This window comes from Xenopus tropicalis, chromosome 5, assembly GCF_000004195.4.
Source record: "Xenopus tropicalis strain Nigerian chromosome 5, UCB_Xtro_10.0, whole genome shotgun sequence".
Classification (NCBI taxonomy): Eukaryota; Metazoa; Chordata; class Amphibia; order Anura; family Pipidae; genus Xenopus; species Xenopus tropicalis.
In genome coordinates, this window is record NC_030681.2 from 126,290,628 (window position 1) to 126,304,156 (window position 13,529).

General features: G+C 40.3%; 1 protein-coding gene across 13 annotated transcripts in view; it reads left to right on the forward strand.

Annotated features, from left to right (window-relative positions):
• The window catches only part of kif1a (kinesin family member 1A), a 106,682-nt gene extending 94,915 nt beyond the window's left edge, over window positions 1-11,767 (forward strand). For all 13 annotated transcript variants that reach the window (XM_031902551.1, XM_031902556.1, XM_031902552.1 and 10 more), the window contains 9 exons: window positions 1-62; window positions 966-1,111; window positions 1,743-1,955; window positions 2,403-2,480; window positions 3,002-3,126; window positions 3,710-3,850; window positions 4,188-4,380; window positions 5,379-5,497; window positions 5,940-11,767. In XM_031902551.1, the coding sequence (XP_031758411.1) occupies window positions 1-62; window positions 966-1,111; window positions 1,743-1,955; window positions 2,403-2,480; window positions 3,002-3,126; window positions 3,710-3,850; window positions 4,188-4,380; window positions 5,379-5,497; window positions 5,940-5,982 (1,120 nt within the window). In that variant the 3' untranslated portion in view covers window positions 5,983-11,767. The remainder of the gene's footprint in view (window positions 63-965; window positions 1,112-1,742; window positions 1,956-2,402; window positions 2,481-3,001; window positions 3,127-3,709; window positions 3,851-4,187; window positions 4,381-5,378; window positions 5,498-5,939) is intronic.
• The last annotated feature ends 1,762 nt before the right edge of the window (window positions 11,768-13,529 follow it).

The following is a 13,529-nucleotide window of genomic DNA, read 5'->3' on the forward strand; positions in this document are numbered from 1 at the left end:
TAATCGTGTGACTGGAGTTTATGAGATGAGTCTGTGTCGTGTTGCAGAAACCAGTAGTCCAGGTAAGTGCCTCCTGTATAGTCTAAAGCTGCCTGATGTATTAAAAGCTGCTGGGTTTGCAACTGGTTTAGTAACCCGTATCTACTAATTTGATTTTTAAATCTGTTTGGTGATATGGTTAAAGGTGACCAGTACATGCTAAGTCCTTATGCTTTGGGTTACTAGACATGGTGCAAATTTGCAACTGCTATATGATGTACGGAGTAGTATTTTAAGACAATTTGCAATTGTTTTTCATAGTTTATTATTTGTGGGTTTTGAATTATTGTGCTATTTGTTCAGCAGCTCTCCAGTTTGGAATTTCAGCACCTATCTGTGTTGCTTGGGTGTAAATAACTCTAGCAACCAGAAAGTGTTTTGAATGAGAGACTGGAAGAGGAATAGGAGAGGCTTGAATAGAAAGATAAGTCATAAGTAATAAAAGGTAACAATGAAAATAAAATTGTTGCCTCACAGAGCAATACCTTATTGGCTGCTGGGGTCAGTAACCCCCATTTGAAATCTGGAAAAAGAAGAAGAATGCAAAAAATTCAACAACCTATAAAAAAATAAAGACCAATTATAAAATTAGTAAGAATTGGCCGTTTTATAACATACTAAACGTTAAGGTGAACTTTCCCTTTAAGTTGTCAAATTTCCGCTATTACTAATAATAAACAACCAGCAACAAATATTAAGGTGATGGCTTTACAGTGTCATTTAAAATGGATGGGTAATAGAAAGCATCATACACTGTGTAGCTTTTATTTCAAAAAAATAAACAATACGTTTTACTTACCCTTGCTCTGAACTACAGGTCCCTGTGTTATAGTGTTTCAGTGAAAGTGCTTTCACAATTGTTCCCTTTTAATTTTCCATTGGTATTTTTGCAAGAATGTTCATTTCTAACCTCACACATCATTTAGGGATGCAGCGGAGACGGAGACGTGTGCTAGACACCTCAGTAGCATATGTACGTGGGGAGGAAAACCTGGCAGGGTGGAGGCCACGGAGTGACAGCCTTATCCTTGACCACCAGTGGGAACTGGAGAAACTTAGCTTGCTTCAGGAGGTATTACAAGTCTTTGTCCTTAATTGTCTTTCATAGAGAAATAGAGCAGCAATAACTCCAGTAGGAACTACCCATAAACATTGGGAATATTTGCTGTAATCCTAAATTTTATCAGCAAAAATTTTGTGTGTATTTTTTGCAGAGAGGAAATTGTTAATTCGTACTATGACCTCCTTTTTAGGGGCGACTTCATTTATTCTGCTTTGTGTTTATCTCCACCAGACACAGTTGTGGGGAAACTTCCATGATAGAGTCCCAGAATCCCAGAAAGGAAACATCTCACTTTAAATGCTTTTTTATTTAGAATATGATCAGCAAATCTGTCCCATTTTGCTTCTCTGAAAAATTGGAGTATTTTTTAAAAGATTCACAAAACAGCGAAAAATGAATGGTGAAAATGTTGTGTGTAAAAAAAATTGTTGCGTGGGTCATTTTTCCTGGTGCGCACATTTTGTTGCTCAAATTAATCCACCGATGGCAATTCAGTAAGATTAAAATAGGTTTAATGGAGTCATTTTTAGCAAGGGGGGGGGGGTCACTACTGATAGTTTAAGATGTTGAAAAAGATTTAGTAATAACAGTGCTGTAAGGCATACGTATTTATGAAAAAAACGGTCTTTTACTTGCCCAGGTGGAGAAAACTCGCCATTACCTGCTGCTGAGAGAGAAACTGGAAGCCACACTCAGGGGAGCCACAGAATCTCTCACCCCTTCCCCAATTGAGGAGATGCTGCCCCTTAGCCCAACATGTCAGCCGCTTCAGCTCACAGAGGTTGGATCACCCCGTGCAGAAGAGAACCCCCTAGAAACTGCCAGCGAAAGGCAGAAAGAGCTGGCTGCCAAGGTGTGCTTCTTTATTTGTACATTTGCTGTTTGTAGCTTGCTATATTCTATTGTACTATATTGTATTTTACATATAAAAACCTCTGCTGCTTATTATTTTCTCTTTATGCTCAGTATCATAGGCTGTAAATAACAGTGAAAGTGCAAAATACTGATGTTAATTTGTACTGTACTTAGATATTTGGATATACTGGACTCATACCAACAGCAGGAAGGAGGGCAGTTACAGTGGCACACATAAATTTTATGATGGGAATTAGTTGGGGATAAAGGGCTCTCCCGAAGGCGTACAGCTGTTAGAAGTGGCGACAAGTAAAGCAACCAATAATTCATTTGCTAAACTGGACTATAATGTAGAGCTGTTGGCAAGGCAGTATCTGATTACTGTAGGAGGTGCAGATGAATAACTATTTAAAGTCTTTTTAAAATGCAATTGCTTATGTTACAGTGTCTTCGCCTGCTCACCCACACCTTTAACAGAGAGTACAGTTACAGTCATGTATGTGTGAGTGCCAGCGAGAGTAAGGTAAGCAATCCCCAGGCACTTCCATTCCTGTGCGTATTAATCCCCTCTCATTCACAACTATGCACTACCTAGGTGTAATCACATTAGATTACAAATTATGGTTTACTGAGACATTTTAGTCCTCACTGAAACATCAATGAAGAAAACACAACAGTAAGGTGTTCTTAATACATTTAAACCTGTGCTATAATATTTGGATACAAATAAATATACACATATCAAATTGTATGAATAACAAAGAGCCCTAAAGAATTCCCAGTCAGGGATTTTCTAGCCCAATCTGTCAGTCGGCACATCAATAAATCTCTAAATAAATCTCTGTACTGTTAAATAAGCTAGCCACCATTGCCATAACTTGGATTCAATGAGCACTGATACCCAGTGATAAGGAAATATTGTTACTTTCTGTATTGAAACCACCACATTTTGCATGAAAAGGTCCCTTTAGCACAGTGGAGGACTTTTTCCTCAGCTTCATACAAATAACAATACACAAATTTCTTTTTTCCTTATATTTGCAGCTTTCTGAAATGTCAGTTACACTTTTACGGGACCCCTCACTGTCTGGCTTAGGGGTCAACTCCCTTACACCATCCAGCACCTGCCCTTCCCTAGTAGAAGGACGTTACTGCAGTCCAGAGGCTAGGTATGTTTTGTGTTTTATATTGTGTGTGGCTAGCTTTGGAAATCCATATCAACTCAAACCTCCAGGGCTCAGTATTGAGCATGCTCCTTTCTCCCTCTCCTCTTCCCTTCTTCCTCCTCCCACTCGCACCTCTGCTGTAATCTGAGCCCAGAGTGCAAAGATGCAGGCAGAAAGTGAAATTACACCAAGCTAAAATGGCAACTGCTTTATTAAACAAACACAGATAGCTTTTAGGGCTGTTTTCCTCAGGTATGGTAAAGCATTCTACAGAATAATTATTGCATTCTAGCTATCACTATTGTGGCTAATCTATTGGGAAGAAACCAAATCAGTAGCTTTCCTTCTCCTTTAAGGTGCAGTAAGCTGTACTTTTATATAGCACTACAGGCATTTAACAGCACCACAGTGGTTAATGGTGCAGCCAATGACTAGATGAGGAAAACTATTGTAAGCTATGGACATCATTGTTGCAAGTTTGAACAGAATTCGGTCACTGGACCCTGGCAAAAAACAACAGAATTTCACCTGAAATCTTTATTTTTAATTTTTTTAATTTCTTCACTTTTCTTTATCTTCCCTTCAGCCCACAACCTATCTCCCGCGTATTCAGCCCTGAGAGAGAGCTGCTGAGCCCAGCCGGAGACCTACTGAAATCTCCCAGTGGTGAACTGAAGACTCCCACTCTAAACCTGTTTGTACCAGAAATACAAGAAGTCAGAGTTAGGTAGGGAGAAATTATCTTTTTTTAATTCACACGCATTTAGGGTTGCCACCTTCTCTGGAAAAAAATACTGTGATTAAAAAAAAACCATCATTTAAAGAAAAAACTCACGGTTACACAGTTATTGTAAAGATCTATATGGCACCTATGACCTTATTTAGAATTTTGGCCTGTATATGTTGATAACTAATGCAGATTATAATATATTTTTGCACGCAGCACTACTTTAGTAAAAGAGATCTCTGTTTTTTATACAGCATAGCTCAGAAATGACATAACCCATGTTAAAGTTTCCAGTTTCTTTTCCCTGTCACCATTTTCCGGTGTGCTTTCCTTGCAGTCCAATTGTCTCTAAGAAGGGATACCTACACTTCCTGGAGCCACATACAGGAGGCTGGGTGAAGAGATATGTAGTAGTCAGGCGACCCTATGTCTACATTTACAATAGCGATCGGGACCCAGTGGAGAGAGCCATCCTTAACCTCTCCCAGGCCCATGTTGAATATAGTGAGGACCAACAAGCTATGCTGAAGGTAAGAACAATCACCCATGTCTATGTGACATAAATTCGCTAAATTAGGAACATTGGCTTCTAAAAGCAATTCTATATTTCTAAGGCCCTTATATCAGATGCTGCGACTTTTGTTCTCTGTTTGTGGTCAGAGGATATATATCTTCATTTTTTGTAAATTGCCTTATTAATATTGATATAAAAGTTAAATAAAGGAAATGATATATACTGAAAGCAAATGCAGATGTAGCAGGCTTAATTGAAGGACTCAGGACAGAAATGCTGTTTCTTCCAGTCCAATGAGGGGTGTGCCATGTGAACTGTGCTCAAATCCATGTATAAAATCTGTAATAATCCCAAAAGACTGAGTTTCCCGAAAAATGCAAATGCTTCCACAACAAAATGGACCTTGCAATAGATCAGACCTAGGCCAGACGCAGTTACACAGACAAGTGTTTGACAGATAGTCTGGGTGGCAGTAAATTAGAGGCAATGTATTTACAGGTACAGGTATCGGACCCCTTATCCGGAAACCCGTTATCCAGAAAGCTCCGAATTACTGAAAGCCTGCCTCCCATAGACTCCATTATAAGCAAATAATTCAGAATTTTAAAACTGATTTCCTTTTTCTATGTAGAAATAAAACAGTACCTTGTAATGGATCCCAATTAAGATATAAATAATCCTTATTGGATGCAAAACAATCCTATTGGGTTTAATTAATGTTTTATTGATTTTTTAGTAGACTTAAGGTTTTGAGATCCAAATTACGGAAAGACCCCTTATCCAGAATAACCTTGGTCCCGAGCATTCTGGATAATGGATCCTATACCTGTACAATTTTAGCTCCAGGTTTAGTAACCCATAGCAACCCATCAGATCTTTGCTTCAAATTAATCAGGGCATTACGCCTTTGTATAAAGAATATGGTGGATTTATGCATTTATGAGACTTGCAGTATATCCCTTGGTATATGATCTTCAATCAAGGACACCTTTTATCCTCTGTTTCCCTCTGCAGACCCCCAACACTTTTGCAGTATGCACACAGCACCGCGGCATCCTGCTGCAGGCCAGCAATGACAAAGACATGCACGACTGGCTCTACGCCTTTAACCCTCTCCTGGCGGGCTCCATCCGGTGAGACTCTGCAAGAAACAAACGGCAGGGAAATTGCGCTGCTCGGAAGCGAAGGAGTGGAGGCAGCAGCTTGTTAACTACAGGGACACATTATAACAAACTGAGTTTACAGTAATCCTATTTTATAAATGTAGGAGGGGGGTCATATCTAAAGACGTATGTGACTTAAGTACCCAGTGAGCTGTGTATCCCGTTGTACCTAAAAACAATCATTTTCAGAACACCTCTTTTTTTAGCTTCTTAGTCATTGTATTATAGAATCCCATTAAGAAATCCGTACAGACACATAAGCTTCCGGCATGAATATTATCATAATTTCATAATGGGCACAAGGTGGATCAGTGTAGCATTTAACTTCTTGTGACTACTCTGTGTGAAAAAGCACATTCAGCTCTGTATGACTGTCTTTCCTTCTTTTTCTCTTTCTTTGCTTCCTTCTCAGGTCCAAACTGTCCAGGCGCAGATCAGCCCAAATGAGAATTTAATGGGATCCTTGCTCTTCTTCCCTTCTCATTACCAGGTCACACCTTCAGTTCAAATTCCAAACCTGCAAACAAGAGCCTGGCTCCTCTTGGCTTGGCGCTGTCACGCGGCAGGGGTTTTACTTTAAAGTTGTCCCTGAAGATCCCCTTTAATCTCACTGTGCTGCACTTTCCCTCTGCTCCAACACAATTGTATTTTCTCTTCCTGACTGTATATATTCAATCCACCACAAATAGTAGAGCAGCAGGGAGCCTTTTCTGATGTGTAGGCAAGCAAGCTTGGGTTGAGCTAAATAGTGTTTTAAAATAAAAGATTGACAGAGGTACACAGAGAGGTGTGCAAGGGACAAAGGAAGGAGAGTGCTGCTTTGCTTGTATGAACAGAAAGTGGAGTTTTAGTAATGGAAGATAATATCTCTGACAGTGATGAATTTGGATGCAATGCTCTTGGTGTCTCTAGAGGTATATGAAACAGCCATGCTCAAGCAATGAAGTATTACTCATTAACGTACAACCATTTCCTTGCACAAATTGCACACTGAATGTCACACTATTCCTCAACCAAGGCACCAGAATATATATATATTTCTTCTGTAGGTTTAATCACCTTCATATTAGCCTCATTATACAATCTTAGAAAAGAAGAGTTAATTTATAAATGGGCACTGCTTGGATTTTATTGGAGCACTAAATATTTATTCAACTTCACTAAACCCTGATTAAAAACATTCTCATTGTTGGGCCCCCCTGTTACTTACCAGACTGCTCTATTTCCTTCCAGTCTGACTGGGCCACATACACCCATTTGTCCCAAAGGCAGAAAGTTCCCTTATTTACAAACACTGACAGCAAACATCAAGGGCATAGGTCATTAAAATGCTGAATGGTCACAGGTGACTGCAAGTCTATTTTTATGGTTACAAAGGGTACTGAGAAGTGAGGTGACAGTACTGAGTGCTCACTCAGCATCGAGTCTGTAAATATACCTGCACACAGATCCACAGTACAGATCTACAGAGCAGGCAAATGAGGCTTACATGAGTGTAACAGATGGCAGGCATTATATTTTTGTTAATAAATAGGTACTGCTTGCCAACCCATTTTAGATTTAGATTGTTGCCAGCAAAATGCTTGATTTATCACCTATTCATTCCATTAGCCTGAATTAACACGATAAGAGAGATTACACCTTTTTTTATCATGTGTGCATTTGGATTTTCAGTGTAGTCAAATTCAGAGTCAGGCCAGTAATAATGGGTTGCAAATGGTCTTTTCCCTACAGTTCTGGAGCAAATCTGTGCAGTGCAGGGCCTGTCAGTGCTAGTCTACAGCTGATCTTGGCATGTGTACTTAGACATGGTAGGTTCTGCATGGCACAGGGGTTTTACTGTACTAGTTTGTGCTGGAGCTTACTGTGAGTCCTACCCTTTCATTGGTAAATGACCTCCGGTGCCTTTATACATCATATTTTCAAATCTGAATGTATTTATACCTGCACATAATCATTCAGGATTACACCAATGTAACAGCTACCCTCAAGCAATTCAGTAAGAGGATATTTTTTAAACCAAAGAATGAAACCAAGCGCAATGTGTACAGACGAGGTATGGAGTCATTCTTGTGCAAATAATATTGCTCCAGCCATTAATGGGCCAGTGAGGGTTTTAAACATAAAGAGCAGTCTCTCTGCAAATGATTTACTTCACCTTAATTTCTGTACATATTGATCTATGGCTCCCAGATAACAAGAACTTGCTTCCCAATGCACTTTAATAAAGTAATATTATCTTACTCATGATCTAAAAGTCATCCATGCCTTGCAACTCGTACATAACCATAAGGTAGGGTCCCATCATTGTTCATTAAATATCTCAGTAATGTGCACTGTCATGCGTCATATGTCTCTCTAAATTACCATTCTTGGCTCATTTATTGTAGCTCCTGATGATATGGTAAATCTGGTTTCTTTCTTTGTTATAGTGCTGCAAATAAATGTGAAGCTATTAAGGCACTTAAATTAAAGAGGAATTTGTAGAAAAGAAAGATCAATTGCAATGTCAAAGCAACCCCTGTTATGTAAGGGTCTAAAATGCACCAAATCCAATAATCTCAATCTGTCTGTCTCTTTCTTTGTCTTTCAAGGATAAGGCAATGATCTGTCTCTTGAACTAGACCAGTCAGTGTGTGTGGGGGGCTGATAGCTCTTCAGAACCTGTCTCATGGTCAGCCAGCCTTGAGGCCTCTGAAGTTCCATCACTTCCTACGCAGGTCAGATGTGTATCTGAGGCCAGCCAACCTACAGAGCACAGTTTCTTGGGACAGACCATGCCTCTAAATCCTGAGGAGAGTAAGAGAAGTGCTACAAAGCAGAATAATTACAGCATTCATTATACGCAAGAGTAGGCATGTTCCATCACCAACCTAGTGCAGCTAAACATGTCCTGTTGGATAACCAGACCAAGAGATTGAAAAAAGGGAAAATACCACAACTATATGGGGTCCAGTTTGAGCAAAAGATTGCATATCTAATAATATATCAGAAAAGAAGGACTTGATGGCATGGCTTTAACAAGGAGCCCTCCATTACCTCACCAGTGCACTACCAATTTCCTAAAAATAACATATTTTTAAAGTACAGTTATGCTGTAAAGTCAGAAGAATTCAGTTCCTAAGACAAACCAGGCATTGAGGATTGTGCAGCAGAGACTTTTATTGCTTTATTTAATCACTTGCCGAGGTGCAGGCTGTAAAAATGGCATTACTTATGTAGTTTCTAAAGGTTGTCCTCAAGTATAATTATTACTGTCATGTCCTGTACATTAGTGTCACATAACTGAGTGGTAAATAACACAATGCAGATTAGTTACTAACAAGGGGCAAGCTTGCACTAATGCATCTTACCATGGCAACCAATCAAATTGTTGCTTCCAACATTCTTCCTGCAGTCGATTGAACAAAGCTAATGACTGGTTGCTATGGCTTGCTGCCCGAGTGCAAAGTTGCCCATGGTCTAGTAAATGAAACTGGGTATTTGGGATATTTTTTGTTCACTAGTATGGCAGAGTGTAAATAACATATTATATATAATTATAAAGAAATAGGAAATGCTAGATTAGCAAGGCTCAACAAATGAGGCCTTTAGGAGCAACCCATCAGTTTTCTAAACCAATACACCGCAGACATTTTTCTGTGCACCATTTAAAATAGTGCTACATAGTGAAAAAATGATGTTAAAGTCACAGAATATATTCCATGTAGCTAGCTTTTTGCCCACTACGTGTGGGTGTTGTATCTCTTGAAACCTGGCAATATGTGTATGTTAGGTGTAAATGGTTCTGTTCCTGCACAAACTGACACTGCTTGTTTGTAACGACTAAAAATGTAATATTTATAAATGGAACTTGTTAATATTTTGTGTTTCTTTCAACACCATTATATTGTTTGAATTCATTTTCTACTAAGCACTGTAAAGAACCCCCCCTCCCTCCCTCAATGCCAGACCCACGGCTGTGTTTGTGTATATTTACCTACTACATGTTTCACTAGGAAGCTTTGGGGAGAGGTGTTAGTAAATAGTCCGTTGTGAGTCACATGATACCAGGGTCTTGTTCAGAGCATCTTGGAACATCTTGAAAGGCTTCTCAATGCCTTAACGTAGAATAGTATTTTTAAGGAGGGAGGTGCTGCTTTCAAAGTCATGTGCTTTCTACATGGGTAGTGGGACATTACATTCTATAGACAGTGAACTGCACTTTTAGATGTCAAGCACTTTTAGTATCATACACGTTAGAGTCAAATTTAGAGGCATATTGTGCAGACTTAAAGTGGTCTTGTTACATTATTTCCAGAACAATCTATATTGTGGCGCTCACCATTACAGACTTTCTAGGGAGTAGATTAATGTAACTTCATGAACATAGGAGGTTCTGCAGCAGCTAAAACCTTTGCACTTTAAACAAGCACCCTAGATACACCAATTGCCTACCATGAGTTGGCTGCTCACAAACATACTCTTACAGAAGACTATGCTTTGGTGAGCTGATCCTCTTCCTTTCCTGTATCAGTGTGTGTTAATGTATTGCCATCTTTATTGCGCTTACTTGGTACAGCACCATAGAATATGTCGACACAGTAATCGTTATGAAAATGTAGCAAGACGGCACTTGGATGCCAGGCAGTAGGGTCAGAAAATATCAATGGGAGATTCCACCCATTAGTGGCATAGGATATCCTTCTAAATCAGTCCATACCCAACCTGTGAGCTTCAGGCTGCTGTGAAACCTGGAGGGATAAAGGTTGGATACTTTTATTTCAATAAATTCCATATGGAGGAATACAGAGATAGTAGAATACCTGATACTCGGCGCAATCTCTGTGTTCCTGTTCTTATATGTAAGCACTGAATATTCAAGACGTGCACATTTGATGAATAGACAACAGAGACGTAGGGCAGCTGCAGGTTTCAAGTGCCATCTCTGCTTGAGCAGAACTAGATTCCTTAACAGTTAGTCCCCCCTCAGCTCAGCCACAGAACCTTGGAGAATCCAATAGGGGTCGCTGCAGCTAAAATACCCCCTCCAGCCAACTCAGCTGACACCTTTCTTTTTCTGTAACAAAGTTTATTTAAAAAGGAGATCATGTTTATTTTCTCCTATTTGCAATGCTTTGCACAACCCTCTGTCCATCATTAATGTCACATGACCGTCACGTGTATTTATTTATGTATTTTAACAGTTAATGTTGGCAGTAGACCTGCCGCCTGTTTTATTTATGCAGTGTATGATGATTTACTTGGCAGTGTAATTTAATGAAATCGTATGTTCCAGTACAATACCTATTCTGTACTTATTGTAAATGTTTTTATTATATTCATGTAGGAAAATGTGTCTTAATTCTTGCTTAAGAAAGGAATCCTGAGATCCACATTTGTATGGACTCTGTATGCATATGGGAGAAAAGAATAGGGTTCTGCCCGGTGTGGCACCAGAACACTTAATTGGCCCTCACTGCATCCCTTAACTTCCATTTTCGTAAATCTCCCTCCGTGCTATTCCTATGGTGCTTTGCAGGGGCGAAAAAGATAAAGAAGGCTCTTGGTAAACAACCTGAGTATTAGCAGTCGGCTGTAGGGTACGGTGGCCTTGTTGGCTGGACCTGTAACATTATCACATACATAGTGCATGAACAACCCAGAGCATCATTTCTAGTAATCCATTATTTATCTTTTTTATCTGTATATTCCAACTAACAAGGTATATGTCAGTGCAAGAAATAAAGGTTTCTGTGTCATAACTGTAGAATAAAACAATGTAAGATAACCTGTCTTCTGAGTGCCTCTTTGCTTTACCCCTTTCTAGAGCCTATTAGGCTTTAAATTGTAATCTTTAATAAAATGTGATTCTTGAAATGATTAAACAAATAACTGAAGCAAAGAAACCTGAAGGGTGCAACAATCCAGCCCAACATCACCACCCTGCGGATGTCCCTCTGTCCCAGATCCCTTCTGTATGTACCTGATGCTCAGCCCTTCCCACTGTATGGCCCTGGCCACAAGCTCTGTGCTATGTGTCTCGTAACTGTAATGTGTACTTCTTCTGAGTATTTGGGCTATAAGATGTGCAGCGGGGGCTCTCAACTGATTTGTTAAGTTTTCCACTGCCCACGGGCTGCTCAGTGCATTGTACTGGAAAGCATTGCAAGTCCAACTGGCACCGATGTTCTAACCAAGGGTCTGCGATCTGGAATAATCAATCCATTAATTAATAAATGTGGCATTAATGCAAACAAATGATTTGAGTTTTCTGTATTTATTAATGTGCTTATCCAGAGTACCATTATGTTGTGTTTCTCGGTGGACCACACATGGGACAAACACCCATCGATGATGTACATGGCAGTGTGTTTTCTGGGGGCATCAAGGCTATCACGTTCATCACCAGCTGCATAAGGCAAAAAGTGTACAAATCACACTCTCATTAAAGGGATTCTGTCACAGGAAAACATGTTTTTTACAAAACCCATCAGTTAATAGAGCTTCTTCTGCAGAATCCTGCATTGAAATATGTTTTTCAAGAGTGCAAACAATTTTTTTTATATTTAATTTTGAAATTTGACATTGGGTAGCCATATTCCTAGAATCCCAAGTGCCCAATCTCTCTTTACTGCTGAGCTGCAAGTTGAAGTAACATCAACCCCTCCCTTTCCCTCCAGCAGCCAATTAGCAGAACGGGAAGGTAGCAAGATAGCAGCTCCCTGACACCTGTATTGCTAAACATGCTTCCATGATAGATATGAGAATAGCACTCAATAGTAAAAATCCAAGTCCAGCTCAGGCTCATGATTACTCCATTTACATGGGAGTAGGAGAAACAATAGGTTAGCAAAGTTACCGGTCCCACACTTAAGAAGAAAAGAAGCTGTCATTAACCACACCACTAATTTAGCACCAGGGTTTACAACATAGTGTATTGTAACCAACATTCAGTTACATTATCTAACCAAGGGGTCAAAATAAGTTAAAAACAAATGTGACACTCACTACTGTGTCAGGGTATGGATTCTATAGTGCAAGGTCTGGACCTCGTGCCTCTACCACTAAAAAAAAAAAAAACCTGGCTCTGCGTAAGTTCCCAGGTCTAGGTAGGCAAAGTGTTAAATTTAAAATATTGGTCAATAACAGCAATTGGCATATCACACTGCCACGGGACCATAGCCTAAAGCAGTGCTGTCCAACTTCTGTGGTACCGAGGGCCGGAATTTTTCTGACCTACGTGGTGGAGGGCCGATAATGGAAGCCAGTTTTGAACACTCCCCTTTTTGAAACCATACCCACTTGAAACCACACCCGTGTTATCACATGACCATACCCATATTAATGGTTGTAGTACAGCAAAAACCTGCCATACTCTGCCTTCCCTACCCTGCCTGTGTGTGCCATACTCTGCCTTCCCTACCCTGCCTGTGTGTGCCATACTTTGGCTGGTTTGTGCCATACTTGGCCTGTGTGTGCCATACTCTGCCTGCCCTACCCTGCCTGTGTGTACCATACTCTGCCTGCCCTACCCTGCCTGTGTGTGCCATACTCTGCCTTCCCTACCCTGCCTGTGTGTGCCATACTTTGGCTGGTTTGTGCCATACTTGGCCTGTGTGTACCATACTCTGCCTGCCCTACCCTGCCTGTGTGTACCATACTCTGCCTGCCCTACCCTGCCTGTGTGTGCCATACTCTGCTTGCCCTATGCTGCCTGTGTGTATGGCACACACAGGCAGCATACAGTGACACAATGCTGGCACTGCTCCTACAGTCTGCACAATAACTATATATTAAAAAACTTTTTAATTGCAGTACCACCTCAGTATATGTTCTTTTTGTAGTGTGCAGGGATTATTTGTGGGTTTCTACTGCTCCTACAGTCTGAGGTGTGAACAGGGGAACAATGTGGGTGATTACAGCCTGAGCCTGAGGTGTGAACCAGCGCTGGATTTCAAATCCGGGTGCCCCTAGGCCGCCCCCTATTCCCCCCTGCGCATGCACGAACAAACCACCTCCC